This window comes from Miniopterus schreibersii (assembly GCF_964146895.1).
Source record: "Miniopterus schreibersii genome assembly, chromosome: 2".
Taxonomy (NCBI): domain Eukaryota; kingdom Metazoa; phylum Chordata; class Mammalia; order Chiroptera; family Miniopteridae; genus Miniopterus; species Miniopterus schreibersii.
The window spans coordinates 130,845,248-130,866,766 of NC_138102.1; the positions used below are offsets into that span (position 1 = coordinate 130,845,248).

The following is a 21,519-nucleotide window of genomic DNA, read 5'->3' on the forward strand; positions in this document are numbered from 1 at the left end:
GGCTGGGGGACTGGACTCTCCGCATTCCCCCAGGCCTGAGAGCACTGCCTTACCCTCTTCTCTGACACTCCACTGCCTGGGCAGAGAAGAGCATGCTTAGCACCCACCCCCCTGCAGCACCAAAGGAAATGGACACCGGCATGCATGAGTGCCCACTATGTGCTGTATGTCATCGATGTATGCCCTTCAGCATAGCCCTCCTTAGGAGATACTTATTCTTCCCATCTACAGGATAGGGAAATAGTAAGCTTAAAATAGTCATTTTTGCCCTGGCCAGTGTTGCTCAGTGGTTAGAGCTTTGGCCTGTGCACCAAAGGGTCTCAGGTTCAGTTCACGGTCAAGGGCGTGTGCCTGGGTTTGATCTGATCCCAGCCCCAGTTGGGGTGTGTGCTGGAGGCAACCAGTCTCTCCCCCCACCTTTCCCTCCACTGTGTCTTAAAAATCAATGGAAAAAATATCCTCAGGTAAGGATTAACAAAAAAAATAAAATAGAGTCATTTTTCTTTCTGGAGTAAAGTGTCTCCTCAAGGGAAAATTATCGATACCCCAGCAATACAAAAGGCCCGCCTCCCCTTCCCTCCTGCACTGAACCCATTTAGCGCAGATAATGACAGTGAATTGGATGTGCAAATTGTTATAGCTGAGGTTAAAAAAGTGACTTGCTGAAAATAGATCCTGTTAAAATTTTTTCTAAAAGCATCATCCACTTACCAGCACAGTGAGTGGCAGGGGACGCACAGATTGGAAACTGTGCGGTGTGTGAATCAGGAGGCCTCGAGGTCACAGACATGAGGGCCAACTCGGCCTGATAAATGGGACCCTTCACTTCAGCGCATTTCCCACAGAGCTTCACTTTCTTCTGAAACGGCCCCAAACAATAGAAGACTCTCAAAAGTAGATGGTCTCCGGCCATCACATGACACCTAAAATGATGTAATTGTGGAGATGTAGCAGAGGGCCCCGTGACTGACAGTACAGGATTCCTGGAGTCGTTTTTGCTCACCTCTCAGGTCTCTTTTCTTTCTTAAGTGACTTCAGTTCCTCCGATAGGTCACCCACAGGGTGGTGATTAAACACACTCCACTTTTGAAGTGAAGGAAAGTCACTTCTCTCAGAGCCAAGACCTTTGCGTGTAGGTGTCTTTTGAACTCTGGACGGTTACCTGACACCTTGAGAAAGCACAGTGACGTGTGGATAGACTTGAGCGATCCTTCATTGGGTGCTGCCGGCTTGCACTACCCCTTTGTGGAAGTTGGGGAGAGGTGCTCTTTGATGTGGTGGTGTGGAGACGGGGCCAGGGATTAGAAAAACACCCCTCCCTCAAGTGACGAATACCCAGCACGGAGTACACGGCTTGGCACGTGGAGTGAGGGCTGGCTGTCAGTTCCCTGGGGCCCTTGGGTGGCCTTTCCAAAGTGGATCGGGTGGAGGAATTCCCCAGGGCCCGGAGGAGGCGAGTGGAGGGCTGGGGGAGGTAAAGAGCAGCCCCCTGAGCGCGCTTGCTGTTCTTTTCCGGTTGCCGTCTTTCTCATGGCCACTGGCACTTGGTGAAAGCTGTCTCCGTGAGAACAAGTCGTGGGCCTGTCCCTGTCCAGGCCAGCACCTGCCAACTCTTTAACTGTCACTAGAAGCTGGGTCATGAGGCTAGGGGTGAATGGGCAAGTGTCCATCCCCACTCCTGCAGAGAAAAAACAAAAAGCAGCAGCCACTCCACCTCCTGATGATGGGTTACTAACCCCTTCATGCAGAAAGAACAAAGTGTGGGCTTATCTTTCGGTTTCTTGGGTTTCAGCTTATCGTTTGCCCCATTTCCTACTCTGCCCCCCTCACCACTCCTCCTCTTCCCCGAGACCTTCAGAAATCCCCGGCTCAGGTCGGAGTCTAGGCGGTTCTGTTCATTCTTCATCATCCGCTGTGTCTCAGCTCCACCGGGTCCTGGCAGGCCTTCCTCCAAGTTGGCCGGTTGTCCACACTCATTCCTGATCTCAGACCCTAGCTGTCGTCCCTGACACTCGAGAGCAGACAGAGACAGGAAGCCTCCCTGCCCCTTTGGCATGTGGGTGGGAAGGAAGCTGGAGCCCGACTGAAGGTTTAGAACTTAGCTGAGGCAGGGAGGGGGCGGGTCACAGGGAAGTGACACTCATGTCCCCTTAGGCCACCACCTTTCTTGGCTGAGTTACAGTCTGAAATAATTTATCTCACATGTCAGTACACACAGACACCACATTCACATATGGACGAATCCAGAAATCGCACACTAACATTTTCTATCCTTTGTTTCTTTTTAAATGTGATCGTATCAAGCTAATTTCCAGGCTTATTGATGGGTCTCAACCTAAAGTTTGTGGACTAAGCTGTAGATAATAGTTTGGCGTGTGAACCTCAGATGACCTTTTCCGTGAATAGATAGAGTGCTTGTTAAAATGCAGGCTCCTAGGCCCCCACCCAGACTTCGCTGGTCAGCATTTTCTGGGAGGTCGGGCCAATAATCCACATTTTAGCAGCCCCTTCAATGGACTCTTCTGGACCCTAAAGACTGAGTATCGTTCCCTTCGGTTTTGCTAACTAGAGGTGGTTACTGTGTTTCAGTGAAATCATAGGCGGCACCTGGGTGACAGGATAAAGAAATGAGATTGCATCTTTGGTCCGGGAACTTCTGAGTTTTATCTTTAAGACAAATTCTGGTTTGTCCTATAGCTTATCACAGATTCTCTCTCTTTGCAAGTAAGGCACTTGTGATCTTAGCTACCATTTATTGATGACCCTTCTTTCCCTCTGAAGCTTACATATCCTTTGGTGTCCACTTAATCTGTTTCCAACATGAAGTCCAGCTTCACTTTGCATAGTTTAAGGCAAAAAAATGTTTTTGGTAGATACGAAGTTCCCACATTCAGAGCATTAGGGCTTTTTAAAATCATATTGACATTTTCTGTGCTCTGTCATGCATGTACTTCAGTGAAATTATATTCCTGATTTGTATGCAGCTATTTTTATTTATCTTTTTGCAGAAATGTTTTAAAAATAATTTTCCAGCATCAACTTTTACTGATGGCTTCTGGTGGCATTTGCGTCACTCAGGGGGGCCTGTTTATTTATTTTTTTTAAATTTATCTTTATTGTTGAAAGTATTACAGATGTCCCCTTATTTCCCCATTGACCCCCCACCCCCCACCCCACCCCCAGGCCTTCAGGGCACTACTATCTGTCCATGGGTTATGCATATATGCATATAAGTTCTTTGGTTAATTTCTTGTAGCTGTGTTTGCTGCTATCAACTTTCCCAACCCAGCGAAGTTTACTGCATTTTCCACATGCCTGAGTACCTGCAGAGGGGACTTTGTTCTTCCTGATAGTATATCGTGTTTTACTCCTCAGAAGGCTGCCATTCTTTGTGTTTAATGGCAGCTTCTTCTGAATCCTCTCCGTGAGTCAGGAGCAGGCTCAGACCAAAGAGGAAAGGTAAAATGGAAATACATGTCCTATTCAGGCACAGGCCTCTTTATTAACCAGGTATTTGGAGTGGGTGCCCAGATCAAATGAGTCCTCACACCAGGCCTCAGGATCCCAGACTTAAAGGAGATCCAACCAGCTGCCTTAGAGCCTCCAGAGACAAGATATAAACCAGAGCGAGAGCCTGCAACAAAGACATGTGGATGTGTGTCTAGTTACCTGTAGCCAAAGCCGTGTGACGAGCACTTTCTCTCCTGTGAAACCAGGGCAGCTAAACATCTGAACATTGTTGAGGCACCATGGAGTTGTAGATAAGGGTTGGAATTCAGGTTGTACATTTTATATGACTAATTATCCAATCCTCATAATCCTCAGAATGTACCATTTCCATCAGCTCCCCTTGTCTGTGCTTCTGTTAAAACTTTTCAAAATGTAAAAAACATAAATTATATGCAAATGATTGGCTTGTGTCAAAAAAAAATTTTGTATATATATGTATATATTCTCAGTCCGTGGAAAAAAATAAAAAAGAATAAGATTTTCAAGTTAGAATAAAGCTGCTCGGTGACATACAGGGAAATAAAAGCAAAGCCTTTGAGGTTATCTTTTCTAAAGGAAAGACATCGTTTGCATCTCTACCAGACAGAGGTCACTTTGCATCATATCATTTCTGAGCCTGAGCTCTGCTCTGAGCAATAGCAATGGTAAATCAGAGCTGCCATCCCCTAGACCCAGCCGTCCCTCAGGTAGGCTTGTTAGGCAGTGTTGTAGTGAGCCTTACTTCTCACTTTCTTAAAAATTGATTTGAGGGAAGGGGGGTGGAGAAACATCGATGTGCAAGAGAAACATCAATTGGGGATTGAACCGGCAAACTTTGTGGTGCACGGCAGGATGCTCAACCAACTGAGCCACCCGGCCAGGCTATTTCTCACTTTTCGATCATGTGTCTTATCCCTTCCACCATGGATCCACCGTCACCCTCTTCAGAAATGCTCCTAGCTTCCCTTCCGTCCAGCTCTGACCTGTTTCAACCGTTCATCTCTTCTTGATGTCTTCGTGTGTCTCTGTTGTGATCAAATGTGTTTATAGGTTGTAAGACACTCTGACATCTATAGGATGTACGCTTACAAGCGGAATAGCTCTCTGAGGGTCACCACGTCTCCCGAACATCCCTGTCCTTGGAGAGGAGACTGCTGGACACCTTCCTCCACCGTCGCTCTGCCCTTGCTGGTCTGGCGGAGCTGTGGTAGGACATGACAAGGGTCCAGCCCAGGGCTTGTCTCTTTCTTTCCCTTAGGTGGGGCACAGAGCTCTTTCTTTGTTTGAAAATCTTCACAGTGTAGGACCACAGCCACCCCTGGAGTGAGGAAATACAGCCAAGGCCCTTAGCGCTCGGTGCAGTGGGAGTTGGGTCACTTTAACCTGCTATCCTTCCTGACTCACAGTGAGCCTGGCCCTGAGTTGCCACAGGCCAGAGGGTGGGTGGAGGGCAGGTCTCCCACCCAGAGGTGCGGGTGGCCCCTGAAGCAGGGAAGCCCACCCTGATACTGTGATTTATCATAAGGAGTATATATTTGGCCTTTGTCCTTGCTGGCAGAGCCCCTAAAACCCTTGGAATTTCCTTAGTGTTGAGAGCATAGAGGTGTCTTCTGTTGTGTTAATGAGGTGACTTTTGCACAGCATCTAAGGGTGAGGGAGGGGAGAGGGGCTTAGAGGTTGAGTCAGTCACAAATGGCCAGTGATCTAATCAATGATGCTTAAGTAATGAAGGCGCCACAAAAGCTAAAAGGAGAGAGTTTGGAAAACCTCCAGTTGGTGAACACATGGAGATTTGGAGAGAGTGGTGCACTCGGAGGGGGCTTGAGGCTCCACACCCTTTTCTTAGACCTTGCCCTATGCATCTCTCCCACCTGGCTGTTCCTGAGTTGTATTTTTTTAATAATAAACTGGTATTTTAGTAAGTAAAGTGTTTTCCTAAGTTCCGTGAGCTGCTCTAGCAAATTATCAAACCCAAGGAGGAGGTCCCTGGAACCTCTGATCTATAGCCAGTTGGTCAGAAGCCCAGGTGATAAACTAGACCTGCAGTTGGCATCTGAAGGGGTTGGGGGGCAGTCCTGTAAGACCGAGCCCCCAGCCTGTGGGATCTGATGCTACCTTCGGGTAGATCGTGTCAGAATTGAGTTGAATTGTAGCAGAATTGCTTGGGGAAATGCCCCCTGCCCCCTACACACACATTGGAATTGTGATCACGACCTTTCTACCCACATAGGCCTATGGGGAATGGAGGTCAGTGAGCTGCAGAAGGAATCAGGAAGGGTCGAGGTAGAGGAGAGCCAGGCCAAGCAGACCCAGCAGCAGAGCGCCGAGGCCGAAGCAGGGGGGCAGGTCCTGCAAGGAACCAGCAGGCGTCCTGAGCAAAGATGCCGCAACAGACACTCTGCCACCGCTGGCTGGTGTGGTGGTGGCCCAGGCAAGTGGAATGGGCCAGTGACAGAACTGACAAGGGCTAGGTGTCCATCAGCTGCCTGGGGCTTGGTTTGGTCACCTGGAGACGTGGGAGAATGATCTCCCTCTTTCCTCTTTGATATGATGTGAAGTGATAGACATGGAGGTGCTCTGGATGAGTGCAGCCGACCAGTCCACCACAGACCCCCTGGGTTGGGACTCGGCCCTCTGAGGGCCACGTCAGCCCGACTTGCTCAGACTTTCTCTGATTCTCTCAGCATCGAGCCCCCGTGATTGAAGCCCACGTGCCACAGCCCTGCCCGGAGCAGCAGGAGGCACCGTGTGAAGCAGCCGTCCCGTTTCTCCTCCGCCGAGGAGACTCCCCAGACAGGAGGGCGGCCGCCGCCTCTCCGGACCCGGTTTGTCACGAAAGCCATGAGCCGGAGTGGCAGAAGCTGACACCACTTCCTCCTGGGCTGGAAGAGTGCAGCCGGGAAGGCCATACCCGATTTTCCCCTTCGGCCCCACAGGCGCGTAGGATTGTTCTCAACACTGACATTCCTGGAATTGTCAGCTTTAAAGGAGCGAGGCTGCCCCAGCGGTGTCTGCGACAATAAACCCAAGTGCCTAGCGACTGACCGGGAAACCGGTACCATCTCTGGGAAGGAGGTGTCGGTTTGGTCCTTAAGGCCCCTGGACAAGGGGCTGAGCCAGAGGGAGGCCGCCAGCGCTTAGGAGCCGCGCCTGGGGATGGCTGTCACTCAGAGGGACTCGCGAAGAGAACAGACACAGCTGCCGTTAACGTCCAAGGGGAGAGCCGGCTGCTGCGAAAGCTGCTCACACATGTCAGGACGGAAAACACGAGCATTAGGTGTCTGATCTGTGCCTCAGGGACATTGTTCAGATGTGTGGATGGAAATATAAAGCGGGGCTCCACTTGAATCGCGGTGAACCCCTCTGCCTCCTGCCCAGGCTCACTCTCGGGAGGGGTGGGAGCAACTGCAGCGTATGCTGGCAACGAGTTCAAGTGGGACTGAGCTTTGTAGAGCCGTGTCCTTGCCCGGGTGCTGTGTTCCAAGTGTTTTGTTCACTGGCCCTTTTAGAACAGAAAAATCTACTCCGAGTTCCCTGGAAGCATCCTTTGGTCTGCACAGAATAGAGACCCTACAAGATACACCCATTTCCACGGGCTAGGGTGGACCACGAAGAGCTCCAGGCGCAGGAGTGTACGTGGATATCCGTGGAAAGCCACGAAGGGCTCTATGAGAAGAAATGCAGCAGCCATGATACATTTTTTTGTGGTAAATTCTCACCCAAGGTTATTTTTTCCATTGGTTTTTAGAGAGAGTGGAAGGGAGGGTGGGGGAGGGAGAGAGAAACGTGGATGTGTGAGAAACACATCAATTGGTTGCCTCCCGCACACACCTCAACTGGGGGCAGGGAGCGAACCCGCAACCCCGGTACATGCACTTGATCAGAAATCGAACCCACAACCCTTCAGTGCATGGGCCAACGCTCTAACCACTGAGCAATATGGGCCATTTTTCATCTTTAGTAGCTGGGCAGGTGGAAATAGATAAAGGCTGCCTGACCAGCTAGGAGATTATATATCCAGAAAAAAATCATGACTTGACTAACACAGCTAATGAGGTCAAATATTTTAGTACCGAATCCCAGAGCTTGTGCGTTATCACCGGGCCAGTCTGTCCATCAACGTCTTCAAGAGTCAGCATCCCCATTAGTAGGAAGGGAATGAATCTGCTGCACAGAGTTGTTGGAGATCAAAAGCAATCACATGTAGGAAAGTGGATAGGGGATGCATGTGTGCAAAAACTAAAAAAAAAAAGAAAAGAAAAAGCAACTAAACCTTGGAATCCTTAGAATTATTATTGTTTTTGAACAGGAAATAAATCAGAAGTAACCACTACCAATCTCTCCAGTGGAACAAGAGAGCAGCAGCTACGTGGCACAATTTATTATTGCTGCTTCGAGAGCAGCCAGCTGTGCTGCCCAGTTTTGTGAATTATTGATTTCTGGAATATTATCTTTTGTGTCATTTAAAATTAATTTCATTTTTGTTATGTGCTATTTACAAGCTATTTTTGGGAGAACCATAGAGCTGGCTATTAAAATTCCATCTCTTCTAACCTTAGGAAATCTTTCTGGGGAAACAGATTACTTTCAAATTTAAACCACTTATTAGTCTCTGATTCAGAAGAGTTTGCCACAGAGATACATCAGGTGGAAGGCCCAGGAGAACGAAGCCCCTTGTCAACAGCTGTGAGCTTAACCTGCGCACCTGCTCTGCTTAACATCCACCTGTATGTCTGTCTAATGTATTACGCCTGACTAGTGCTGGCATGCTTGGGTGCCACCCATCTTCCTGCCCCTCCGGGTTCTGGCTGTGGAGCAGACATCCAAGAGCCACTGGCCAACTGAGCAATGAAGACTTCACTGTTACTCCAGGCCCACACCAAATGTTCCCCCAAGTGCAAGGATTGGGGTTCACTGTGTTGGAAAACATGCCTCGGGGCTAAGACAGAAGTGGGCTTCCTAACACCCACTGCGAGGGCACAGGCTTTGCAACCCTCACAGGCAGCGCCTCAAGCATGTGGCGCCAGTCCGCGTACCCAGCCCGCGTCGGCGCAGGGTCCGTAGGACTGCGCCGTGCCCTGCACCCAGCTGCAGGTGGGACAGAGATAACTAGGAGGCAGCGCGCCCCAGGAGCAGTGGCCATGGTTCCTGCCCCAGGTGTGCTGCTTGGCACTGGAGAGCATGGCTAGGAATGAAGATGGGAAGGGGCACAAGGACAAGAGATCCCTCCGACAAGGCACAGACCAAGCCAAGGGGGCCACAAAAGCAGGGACCTTGAGCAGAGAGGTTTTACCCACCAGGGAATGGGGCCCAAAGGGCGCAGGCTGCCGCCAATCCTGTTAGCAACCAGTGTCGTCCTCCTTTTTGCCCCCCCACCCCCATTCCTTTTCCTCTCCCGAGAAAGGGGATGGGAGGAAAGGACTGGCGTACAACCCCGAAATGTTTCCTGCAACCAAGGCTCCTTGGAGGAATGGGCAGGTCCTGGGCAGGAAATATTCATAGTGAGTTTGTGACATCTGGTGCCAGAAGGCCAAGAAGTTACCATAACCAATGGGTCACATCACAAGGACATAGGAGTCAACATTAAGGACTCTCCTTGGCCAAAGATGAGAAAATTTGAGCATCCAAAACAACTATGGTACAATTGATCGTCGTGGGTTTATATTGATATTTTACTTAATGCCCTGATTTCATATTCTAAGAATGAAAGGAAAGAATTAGCATTCTTTCTGCCTTTCTTGTACAAACTCTATACTTCAGAGGAACCAAATAGCACTAATTAAAGAAATAATTCCTCTTTACAAAAGAATTGTAGCTAATACAGGAGATATTATAGGATTAGGAAAAGATTATCAGCCCTGGCCAGTGTGGCTCAGGTGGTTGGAGGTCGTCCCATGCACCAGGAGGTTGCCAGTTAGATTCCCGTTCAAGGGCACATGCCCAGGTTGTGGGTTCGATCCCTGTGCAGGAGGCAGCCGATTAATGTTGTGCTCTCACATCAATGTTTCTCTCCCTTTGTCTCTCTCTAAAAATCAATAAACTGTTCTTAAATAATCTTATTTTTTTAATATGTTTTTATTGATTTCAGAGAGAGGAAGTGAGAGGGAGAGAGATAGAAACATCAACGATGAGAGAGGAATCAATCGGCTGCCTCCTGCGCACCCCCTACTGGGGATCAAGCCTGCAACCTGGGCATGTGCCCCAGCCAGGAACTGAACCTCAATCTCCTGGATCCTAGGTCGATGCTCAACCACTGAGCCACGCACTGCTGGGCAATAAACTATTCTTTTAAAAAAGAGAGAGAAAGGTTATCACTCTGCAACCCCTAATGAAAATATTTATACAGACAAAGGTCATCAATGGGTGAAACTACTAGATTAAAAGTTGATAGGGAACCTAACGATGGAGAAATTGAGCTGTCATCACTTACACTCACCCAAAGTGGAACTGGACATTGAGTGACAGGATGTCATAGGAAGCACACTGTGCCACCTGTGATAACCCTAAAGCCGTCTCAGACTCCAACCAAGCATCCAGAGCTAACGTGCTACAGGACAAACAGCACAGTGTCCACAATAAGTCAGGAGCCCAGGGGAAACAAGAAGGAGGCATACAGTAGCCAAGAGGACACGTAAGAGATCGAAAGCTAACACAATGTGTGGGCCCTGTTGGGATTTGAGCAAACCAACTCTAAAAACCATTTTTGAGACAATCAGGGAAATTTTATTATGGACTAGACATTGGAGTATATCAAGGAGTAAGTGTTAATTTTGCTAGTGACTTAACGACATTGAGGTTAGTTCATGCTGAGGTGTGTAAGAGTGAAATGGCATGAGGACCGGTGTTTGCCTTAAAATACTTCCCCCAAACAGAAAACAGAAGGGTGGATGAAGTAAGTGCAGTGAGCTATTGACGGTTGTTGGGTCTGAGTGATGAGCATGTGGGGATTCATTGTTCTAGCCTTGCTGCTCTTGAAAATGTTTGAAATTTTTCATTAAAAAATAGCTTTCTCACCCTACCTGGTTGTGCTCAGTGGTTAGAGCGTCAGCCTGCGGACTGAAGGGTCCTGGGTTTGATTCCAGCCACGGGCACCTACCGCTCTTGCAGGCACGCACGATCCCTGTCAGGGCGTGTGTGGGAGGCAATCAATCGATGTGTGTCTCGCATATCGATGTTTCTCTCTCTCTCTCTCCCTTCCACTCTCTCTGAAAAGCAATGGAAAAAATATCCTTGGGTGAAGATTAAAGAAAAAAAAAAAAGAATAAGCTTTCTCCTAAAAAAACTTATTGTGGTAATCACGTCCCAATAGAGGCAGTGCACCTTAAACTTAACACAGAGCTGTATTCAATCATATCTCAATAAAATAGGAAAAAAATTTAAAAATAGCTTTCTCCAGTAATCATCCTCCCCACATTAGGAAAATGGACAGAACTCTCCTGTCCTGTGGCCCATGGCAAAGCCCTAATTATAGAGGGGCCTAAAAATAATTCTCTGAATGAGCATTTGTTAAAGACGTGCCGCTGTGGAAAGATCCGAGCTCCTCAGTCAGAACCACTTCTCCGAGACTCGCTGTTTTACCTTGGGCAAGTTTCTAACCCTCTCTGAACTATTGCCCTGTCTGTGCGATGGGCTCCGCACACTTGGTGGAGACAGTAGCACTGTTTGCTTTTTTTACCTACTCACTAAGCCCCACAGACCTTATTAGCAAGAAGCCCGGCGCCTCCTGCTGGACCTCCCACCCCAGCTCTCTCCATTGTCTAAAAAGGAGGCTGCTTCAGCCCCGAGGCGGGGCAGGCTCCGGGTCAGAAGCGCTCTCACCTCTCGTGACCACAAGGTGTCGCCACGGCCCTTCGCGGCCCGGCCTCGCTCGCGCTCGCAGCCTGTGGGGGACAGTAAGGCCCGGCTTCCCAACTCAGCCGCCTCAGAGCCGGATCTTTTCGTTGATTCAGCGAAGACGCTGTGTGGCAGGCCCCGGGGCGGGGGTTGGGGGTTTATAAGTGAAGTGATCTGCGCTCCTCTCAAGCTCCTTGAAGGAGCATCTGCCACATACTCCCCCACTTTACCTGAACCCAAGTCCCCGAGAAAGGCGTCTCCTCCCCGCCTGGTGGGTTTTGCTTTGGGCATGCGAGAGCGTTGGCCGCCTCATTTGCGCAGTTTGAACCCCCTTTCCCCCGTGCATCTAGGGGTGCGCGTCGGGGGCGCTGCAGGGCTGGCCAAGCCGCGGGCTCGCGCAGGCGCACACGCGCCGTCTGCAGCGCCGAGCTGACCGCGGGGAAGTGATTCTCGCACAGAAATCGGGTCATTTCAGATTTCAAAACCATATATGTGGGATCTCTGTGTTCATATACCTTATTTCATCGGCTCCAAGGTGCCATCGATTATAAAACAATCTGATTTCAGAGATTTTTAAAAAGTAGACATATATTAAAAAAAAGTAGTGCCTCTTAGAATCTATGAAATATGACATTTGAGGGACAGGGGGGTCACTAAGTGCTTGGAGTCTGTAGTCAGACAAACACAGCCCCACCGTTCGTTACCTCTGTGATCTTGGGCGAGTTATGAAGCCTCTATAAAATTCAGTCTTCCCAGCTCCAGCGTGGCAGCAAGCGCTGGGGCTGCCTGGCCAGTAGCCCTGGCCCAGCCCATGGTGAGTTAGCTCTCGGTCCAGTGAAATAAAAATCCGCACCCTGGCCGCTTTTCTGTTTCCTTCCATAGTCCATAGCTCTCTGAACTAAAATAACTGGGCATTAAAAAATGAACCTGCTCTAAAAGTTTTCATCTTCACGTTTTGCCCTTTATAGCTCTGCATCTTTTACCCTTTTACAAGATTATGTTTGTATATTATTTGTGTAAAAATAAAATAAAAATTTTAAACCATGAGAATTAAAAAAATAAACCCAAATCATTGCTTGGAGTGTGCATACAGTTTTGTGGAGGGCATTCGGCAAACCTTAGGAAAAACGGTGGGCACTGTAAAGCATTAAATACCAGTGAAGTGCTGAGCATGCCCCCCCCCCCAGTGCCCTGCACTGGCCTCGGTGAACATCACATGCCAATGTGTTTGCCTCAGGTAGGCAGGCTCTCCTCTCGCATTCACTGCTGTTTCCCAGAGCTGTGCTCAGAACACGGTGAGGACTCCGTCCACATCTGATGGAAGGATGAGTGATTTGATGAATGAGTGGACCTCAGACTGACTCTTGCAGGTGGTCAGGTGAAGAAACGAGCACTGGGGGAGCTTTAACTGGTGGCAGCTGGTCTCAGGTGCAGCGAGAACCAGCTCTGGCCCACAGCTGAGAAGGGTAAATGCTTTGAGTCGCTCAACCCAGCCCTGGACACGTGCTGAGGGGAGCCAGTGAAGCCAGGCCGGGAGCAAGGTGTTAGTTACAGGAGTGCTTTCAGGTGGTTTTTTTGTTTTGTTTTGTGTTTTTACCAGCATTACTGAATCCTGATGGGGACACCATAGTAAATAAAATGATGGACCTCATGGCACTTGCTCAAAGGAAGAGGAAATGCTGAGCTTTGCACCCAGCACCGCACCAGGCAGGGGTGGGCAGGAGAGAAGGGCCTTGGGCTCAGCCCTGGTCTCCATCAGGACTGAGGGCTGCCCCTGGCTACGCCCAACACTGGAGAGTTGTCCAGGAAAATAGAGAAGTCAACTTGCTCTGGTGAAGGTCTCACATATACCTGGGAACTGCTATTTTAAAAAAAAAAACAACAAAACAAAAAAAAACCAGGACTCTCCAGCTTTTCTTTTTCTGTTCTGGGTAGAAGTTTATAAATTCCTAGGATATTCTTGGAAAAGGTGGGGGGCATGGGAAGATCTGACTAATATATTACAAATCCTTATTGAAATGAGTTTGAAAAGATTGCTTGTCAAGAAGATTCACAGGCCAAAGCGTCCAACCTGGCTAAACGTCCCCTTCACACTGTCTCACTTTCCAGGTGACCTTGTACAAGAGCTCCGACATGGAGGACTTTGGGTTCAGTGTCGCAGATGGCCTGCTGGAGAAAGGAGTGTATGTCAAAAACATTCGCCCAGCTGGGCCCGGAGACCTTGGTGGCTTAAAGCCCTATGACAGGCTCCTACAGGTAAGACCGTGGGTGGAGTTTTCATTAATTTAACCCTCTGAGTCTTACTTGACCAATGCCCACCCATCCTCCTTGGCATCGAGACTAGATTAGGATAGAAGCTTTTCCTTTGGTAGAATTTACCAGTTATAGAAATTGCCTCTTTCCCTGTGTTCCCCAGCAGATTACATGCTTCTTGAGAATGGGGCCGGTGCCTTGTTCCCCCACTCACTGTTGTATGATGCTTAATGCCTCCATATCTAACACAAGACCTGCAGCCACAGAGCTGAAACCTGTTTACTTGATGGAGTCCCGTTTGGTCAAGTGTAGTTTCATTGAGCAAAGCAAATTCTTATGCACAGTTTTTAGGAAGAACATTTTGTATGAAAAGGATTGACGTCTATCTTAAAAGTGTGTTCAGCTGGAATGAGTGTGTCACCCAACAGCTGGCTTTCACAGCATGAGGCCGCACTGAGGCCTGCTCACTGAGGCAGGTGGTTGCCCATCAATCAGACCGTTTTAAAACCAATTCTGGTGATCATTTCTGCCATGGCAATAGAACAGTTTAGTCCTGTCCTAGGAGTATGGGACACTTTTGTTTTCCAGAGGTACTTTGATATTTGATGAATGATTAAGTATGGACAAGTCACTTACCCTCTCAGGGTGTCTTCCTAACCCATAAATTGGAGCTGTACCTACTTTCATGCAAGTTGAGGCTATAAAGGTAGACTGGACTCAGATGGTGAAGAGCCTTGAATGTCGTGATCAAGCTCATTCTGGAGTTATATTAATTTCTTGAGCAGAGTGACATAACTTATGATTTAGAAAATAAATACAATAGTGTAGTGGGTGCCTTGGGGTAGGTGGGGAAGGGGAAGGTCGCAGGAAAGAAGACCGGCATCCCACCTGAGCCTGTCGCCTTCAGCGCATCCTGTAGAGCCGTCTGGGAGGCAGTTTGGATTTGTTGCTCAGGAGAGATCCAAGCCAGAACTTGTAAAGATTTAGGATACTGAAGCGTGGGTTTGGACAAAGTTGCCTGGGGTGGTCTTGTAGTAATAAAGAGGAGAGAACCAAGGATAGAACCCTAAGGAAAACATATTTAAAGGACAGGAAGAAATAGAGGCAGGAAAGGACTGAAAGCGGGCAGTTAAGATCAAAAGAGAGAGCGTTCTAGGAGCCCAGCCAGGGGAGGTTTAAGAGTGGTGCTGAGAGCGGCCCAAGCTGAGCGAAAGGGAATGGTAACCGGAGACACCGCCCCATGTTGGACACTTGGGGAATAGTTCAGCATCGTGGTCAGGAGCACGGGCTTTGCAATCAGCCAGCCCGCCTGGGATCGCATCCTAGCTCACCCACTGACCAACTGCCCCTTTAAGGCAAATCTCTTAACTAGCCTGAGCCTCGCTTTCCTCAGCTGTAAGTTGGGGGTAATATTCATTCAGCACTTGGAGCGCTTGCAGGGAGTGAAGCAGTGTGCTTGGCGTGGGGGTGTCAGGATGTGCCCTTGTTCCCTGCTCTCGGGAGCATTAAAATGTAGCAGCAGAGACTGTGGAAGCCAATAAGCTTGTTATAGTTTGGTCAGAGCAGGGCCAGACCCCTGTACCGGTGCCGTTTGAGGACCTTCAAGACGGCTTGCTACGCCGGAAGTGTTCCTGGGTTTGGGGAACTGTTTGCCGAATGTAACAATAACTCAGAATGGCTCTTCTTGGCCTTTCAGGTCAATCACGTCCGCACGAGAGACTTTGACTGCTGCCTCGTTGTGCCCCTCATAGCGGAGTCTGGGAACAAGCTGGACCTGGTTATCAGCAGAAACCCGCTGGCCTCCCAGAAATCTATAGAACAGACGCTGCCAGGAGAGTGGAGCGAGCAGAACAGTGCTTTTTTCCAACAGCCCAGCCATGGTGGTAATTTGGAGATTCGAGAGCCCACTAATACATTATAGCAACGCTTTTTATAAAGCAGGACAAAAGACAATATCTACATGGTGCTAAAAAAAAAATCCCTTTACGATTTCTGTGACATTTGAAGCACAGAGAATCACGTGGCATTAACTGCAAGCACAGGGGTCTTTAAATCTCTCATGGCTCATGTTCACATCCCTTTTCAAGTAGAAGAGGTTTCTTTTTTGGCGATCACTATAGTATATGGCAGACGATTCCCTGCCAAGCCCAATGGTAGAGAAAAGGAAAAGTAGGTAGGCCACCCCTCCTGCAATTAACATCGGAGGGCATTTTTTACAAGTTCATCTTCCTATCACTTTTTGGAAAATGTCTGTTTAAAAATATTCTCTGTGATAATTTCCTTAACTCACTTTGAAATCAGTTTCTTACTATGAAGTCATTAACGTAAGAACTTGACCAACAGGATTTTCATAAAGCTGGCTCTACTAGGGGAACTAGTTCGGTGACTGCTGGGTCTGCTGCTAGGGGAGGGGTGCAGGTATAAAAGTATCTTAAAGTTTCAGCAATGATGCACGTAGGAGACCATAATAGGTGGTGGTAACTGTTTTGCCCAAGTATAGGAATGATTTTAACTAAGATGTATGCTATTCCCTATGCAACAAATTATCAAACAGGATATGTCTTGTTACCTGTTGTTTCCTCCTTTAAGGACACATTTTTAATAGCTGAAGATCTCTGATAATGAATTAGAGTGTTTAGGAACACTGAGAGTTAGTTATCTTATTTTTTAAATTCAAGACTAAGAATTTAAGAATGAAGTCTATTAAAATGAGGTTTATCTTAAGGATAGGCAAATCAAACTCATCTTGCTTGACATTTTAAAAACCGGTTCTATTGAGGGGTGTACAGCACATGGATTTAAAAATGACACTGGACTGTCTTTTGTTCTGAGCCATGCCACTCACTGGGGTTGTAAATACATTTTCCACAAAATGCATTGCCAATTATTACCATCCCTCAGAGCAATAAACTGTGACAGTTGCATTCAATGTTTGTCAGCAACTGTTTCCATTTGTTCAGATATTTTGAATAGTTATAACTGTTATTTGGTGAATATAAAAAAAAAAATAGATCTGTATATTGATTGTAGAATCTCCATATTGAAGCAATTATTTTCCAGACATTCACATTTCGGTCGATAATTCAAACAACTGCTTAGATGAAGCATTTGAACACTGTGTCCTTTGTTTAAGGAAAATGTTCACCTTTCATTTTGTGCAGAGAAATATATTATTTCGATCACATTTCAGGACTGCCAGGGCAAGAAAGTATAAAGCAGAATCATGTTAAGAAAAAAAAAAATCATGAGTCACTTAAATATGTATTTTTATTTGTAACAAACAAGTATTAAACTGTAAAGTATTTTTGTACAAATTTAATACTTTAATAGCATGGTATTTATCGTCTATGTATGGTTTTGGGGAATTCAAAATTGTTGCAAATATTTGTATGGAGAAAAAAAACTCTACCAAATGGAATAAACAGTGATTTTAAAAAGCCAAAATACATGACATGTATTTCTTGGTGTTTTGAGTGTATTTTCATGTTCTAGGCTGAGCCCTGTGCAGTGCTTACTGCTACATGATCTTTTTAAAGGGAGGAGGTTTTGCCATAAACTTGAAAGGCAGCATGGAAGAGTGGGAAGAGCAGAGGTTCTGCCATCAGACCTGGGTCTGAATGCCAGCTCACCGGGGGCGTGAAACTCGCTGGGAGTCAGCTTCCCCCCGTAATACTGGAGGCCCTGCCTGCACGCCGGGACTGTTGTGAGGACCAGGTGTGAACAGAGGGGAAGGTGCTAGAACAGCCTGCCGACAGGGGATGCGCCCAAGAGGGCACTTTTATTTTAGGTGACAGCGTCTGCCCTCAGAGAACATTACATGCATTCTGTGACATAAATTTACATAAACTACTAAAAAATAAAAATTTTAATTTTTCTATCTTTAAATAAAACCAACCACACCTATAGTCCCAACACTTCCATTTTTGCAGGCCTTGTAAATTCACAGGAACAAGGCAAGGACGTTCATCCTCACCACTTCTAATCAATAGTTTACTAGAAGTTGGAGCCAGGGCAGTAAGACAAGAAGATGAAATAAAGCCCGGCTGGCATGGCTCAGGTGGCCGAGCGTTGCCTCATGCACCAGGAGGTCACTGGTTCAAATGCCAGCTGGGGCCCATGCTGGGGTTTAGGCTCAGTCCCCAGCAGGGGGCGTGCAGGAGACAGCCTATCAGTGTGTTTCTCTCCCTCTCCCTTCCTCTCTCTGAAATCAATAAAAACTTCTTATTTTTTTTAAAGTCAGATTGTTGGGGAGAATGTGGAGAAACGGGAACCCTCACCCACTGCTGACAAAAACGGTGCAGCTACTTCAGAAAACAGTCTGTCAGTTCCTCAAAGTTCTACACAGAGTTACAATATGAGCCAGCAATTCCACTCTCAGGTAAATACCTTAAAGAAATGAAAATATATGTCCACACAAAAAACTTACGCATTAGTTATAATAGCCAAAAAGTAGAAACCACCCAAATGCCCATCAGCTGACGAATGGATAAAGTCAATGTGCTATATCCATGCAACAGAACATGATTTGGTAATAAAAAGAGATGAAGGCCTTTTGCTTCATGGCATCACTGAAAGCAAGATGGGTCACCTGCAGCTCTCAGGAGCCACCTGCAAAAACTCACCCAGGGTCCCCAATCTTGCCACATCAGCTCAAACCAGCAGAGTCTGAGGGAGAAGCAGGGCCTCAGGATATGCTGCCAGCTTTCCCATCAGTACACAGAGGACCCAGGCTTCATCCAGCTGGACCGAGTGATCCCCCTTGAATGGATTATAAGACATCTACCAATTAAAACAACAGTGCTAGCTCTTTGTACATAATTATTTTTAATCTTTTTTTAAAGAGAGAGATGGCTCTGGCTGGTGTGCTCTTTGGCCTGTGCACCAAAGGGTCATGGGTTTGATTCCCCGTCAAGGACACGAACCTGGGTTGCGGGCTCAATCCCCGGCCCACTTGGGGGGGGGGGCAACCAATCGATGTGTCTCTCTCATCCACGTTTCTCCCTTTCTCTCCCCCTCCCTCCCTTTTCCCCTCCCTCCAAAAGAGATAATCAATGGGAAAAACATCCTTGGGCAACGATTAACCACACACCCCCTCAAAAAAAACAAAAACGAGAGAGGGAAAGAGATGAAGCACTGATAGATACATGTTACAACGTGAAGTCTGAAAATATTGTGCAAATCAAAGAAGGCGTAACAAAGGACATACTATAGAGACAAAATAGATTAGCAGTTGCCTAGGCTGGAGGGGAGGAATGTATTAGAGCTCAGACATACCAGATTCTTTGGGTGATTACATAAAAAGATTCTAGAATAGACTTCATGTGGGTAGCACCACTGTGAATATACTAAAAGCCACTGAACTGTGAAAATGAGTGAATGGTATGTGAATTATATCTCAATAAGGCTATTTTTAAAATTGGGATAACACGTAAGATTTTCCTCTTAACTATTTCTTTTACCATTTAACAATAAAAAATCTAAAAAAATTAAAATGACTGAGAAAAAATATTTCCAAACTAGAGTATCTTCAAAACAACATGCTCCTCCCAAAAATGATAATTATGTGCCATGATAGAGGTACTAGCTAATGCTACAGTGGTGATGGTATTGCAAAATGGAAGTATCAAATCAAGGCACTGTACACCTTAAATTTATACAACGTTACCTATCAGTTATATCTCAAATTAAGAAAACAAAAGGAGTTTCCTGGAGAAGCGCCAGCTGAGGCAGAGCCAGGCAGCAGTGACTGAGCAAATGGCGGCCTGAGGAGGCGACCACTTTGCAGAAGACACAACGTCCTGGGATTGGTGTCGATAAGATGCAACTGCAGCTTATCCTTACCACTGCTTCATCCCGTTGGCAAAGATCACTCACCATGATCGTGGAAGTTAATAATGCATTATCCTAAAAATAAAACACTTTTCAAAGTACAGAGCTTTAAAAATACATATTGGCATCGTCTCCCTTCATTTACGTCCAGTGCTACCAGTTCTCATGATGAAAGATATTGAAATCATTAAGGTTTTCTTTGATCAAATGAATTTAAAACATCTGCTAACACAAACACCTTAAAATTAAACTCCAGTTATAGGCATCCTCTTTTACCTTGACGAAAGTTATGGTGGTCATTTTCTGTTGAATGGGGAAAAAAAGAGACAAATTATTTTGAGCAATCTGAATAAAATTAAGTTTCTTGATTATCTGCTCCGTTGAAAAGTTGCCTGGGGGTTAAGTGATTTAGTTTCAAATTCTGGAGTTTGGAAGACACTTGTGGAGATGATTCTTCCACCTGTTAGAAGAAAAATAAATAAGGTTAATTTTGTAAAAATGTAGCCAGTCTACCCTCTGTAGCTCTCTTCCCTCTGGCTGCTTCTGCAGAGGACATACTACATTTCCCCCACCCCTCGGAAGACAAGCAACCAGAGCCATCGGCGCGCGGTCAGCTCCGTCTTTGTAGGATCAGTCTGCTTTTGCTCACTGTGGTATCCCCAGCACCCAGCTCTGGGACTGGCATGTAGACGTGACAATTTGCTGAATGAGTACATGTATCTAATTTCTAAAGATGTGGGCAGGGCCCACGATATCATTTGACAACCTAGTACAAGATTAAAATGAGGGTCCTGCATTCAGAAATTAAGAATTTCAAGACGGTACCTGCAGAACATAACAACAGTGGGACCCTTCTGAGCACAAAACCCTGGCTGGCTGGCTGCCCAGGCTGCAGGTCTACGACACGGCCCCAGGTGAGGCGAGATGACACGCTGCAGGGCCGCGAGCGCCTTCTCGGTACTATGAGTGATTCCCAAACCAAAGTCAACGGACCAGCATGGCCATGGGCAAGTTTTACCACCATAGGGAAATGAGAAAAATAGGCACAACTCAATCTCTCACAATGTTCAGTCTAGGGGACTGTGATGGTTAACTTTGTGTCAACTTGGCTAGGCCATGGTGCCCAGGTATTCATCTTGTCAAATATAGTTCTGGCGTTTCTGTGAAGGTATTTTTTAGATAAGATTAACATTTAAATCTGTAGACTATGAATAAAGCAGATTAGCCTCCATAATGTAGGTGGGCCTTCAATCAACTAACGGTCTTAACAGAAAAAAGATCGACCTCTCCCCCAGGAAGAAGGACTTCTGCCAACAGAATGCCTTCCGACTCGAGCCGCCAACATTGTCTTCTCTGGGTCTGCTGGTCTGCCCTGTAGATGCTGGCCATGCCGGCCTCCACGATGGCATGAGCCAATTCCTTAAAAAACACCCAGACAGGTCGGTAGGTAGGTAGGTAGACAGACAGGTAGATACAGACATATCCTATTGGTTCTCTTTCTCTGGAGAACCCCAATAAAAGGACTCTCTTTCTCCAGGGATTATGTGATTATGTCTTTCCTAGTTTTTATGTTAAAAATGTCATTTTCCTTCCAGAAAAATTCTGGAAATCACTGTTTTCTGTGCTAAATTTTAGAATGTTTACACGTTTTTATTTAAAGGGAGATTTCTGTTTTTCCTCTCTTTTTCGCTAGAGGGGGGCAAGGCAACGAAAAAAGTCAGGTTAACATTTTCTTTCAGGACGTTTTTCAATAGCCAAAGCGATTAATCCGTGGGAAAGCAAAAGCTGCCATCGGGGAGGGCTCAGCATCAGGACTTGTAGAACACAAATGCTGGTTCGGCCCTTGTGTAGTGATGTGAATATGAAGGAAGGGGGGGTGAAGCCCTTGTCACTGTCCTTTTAGAAATGACACATCTCAATGCACCCGAAAGTCTGGAATCATGAAAACACAGATGTTCCTATTTATCGGCTCTGACGCTTTGAACGCTAGTCATTTCCAGGGATTCTTGTAAATGCCACATACGTTCGGCAAACCTTGTAAGAGTGTGTCCCCTTCAGTGAGAGAGCTTGGCTTGTGCTGCGGTCCTTGTGCCACGACAGCAGCCGGCACGGGGC

General features: G+C 46.9%; 2 protein-coding genes across 7 annotated transcripts in view; one reads left to right on the forward strand and one right to left on the reverse strand.

Moving 5' to 3' along the window:
* GRIP1 (glutamate receptor interacting protein 1) overlaps positions 1-17,015 on the forward strand; it is a 608,331-nt gene extending 591,316 nt beyond the window's left edge. For 4 of the 6 annotated variants that reach the window (XM_081128668.1, XM_081128667.1, XM_081128665.1 and 1 more), the window contains 2 exons: positions 13,432-13,578; positions 15,272-16,831. In XM_081128668.1, coding sequence (XP_080984794.1) covers positions 13,432-13,578; positions 15,272-15,496 — 372 coding nt within the window. In that variant the 3' untranslated portion in view covers positions 15,497-16,831. Of the gene's footprint in view, positions 1-13,431; positions 13,579-15,271 lie in introns of all 6 variants that reach the window. The other 2 variants (XM_081128666.1, XM_081128664.1) reach the window with 2 other exon arrangements.
* Positions 16,824-21,519, reverse strand: part of HELB (DNA helicase B) — a 32,403-nt gene continuing 27,707 nt past the window's right edge. Inside the window, exon 13 of the mRNA XM_081128670.1 lies at positions 16,824-19,864. Coding sequence (XP_080984796.1) covers positions 19,760-19,864 — 105 coding nt within the window. The 3' untranslated portion in view covers positions 16,824-19,759. The remainder of the gene's footprint in view (positions 19,865-21,519) is intronic.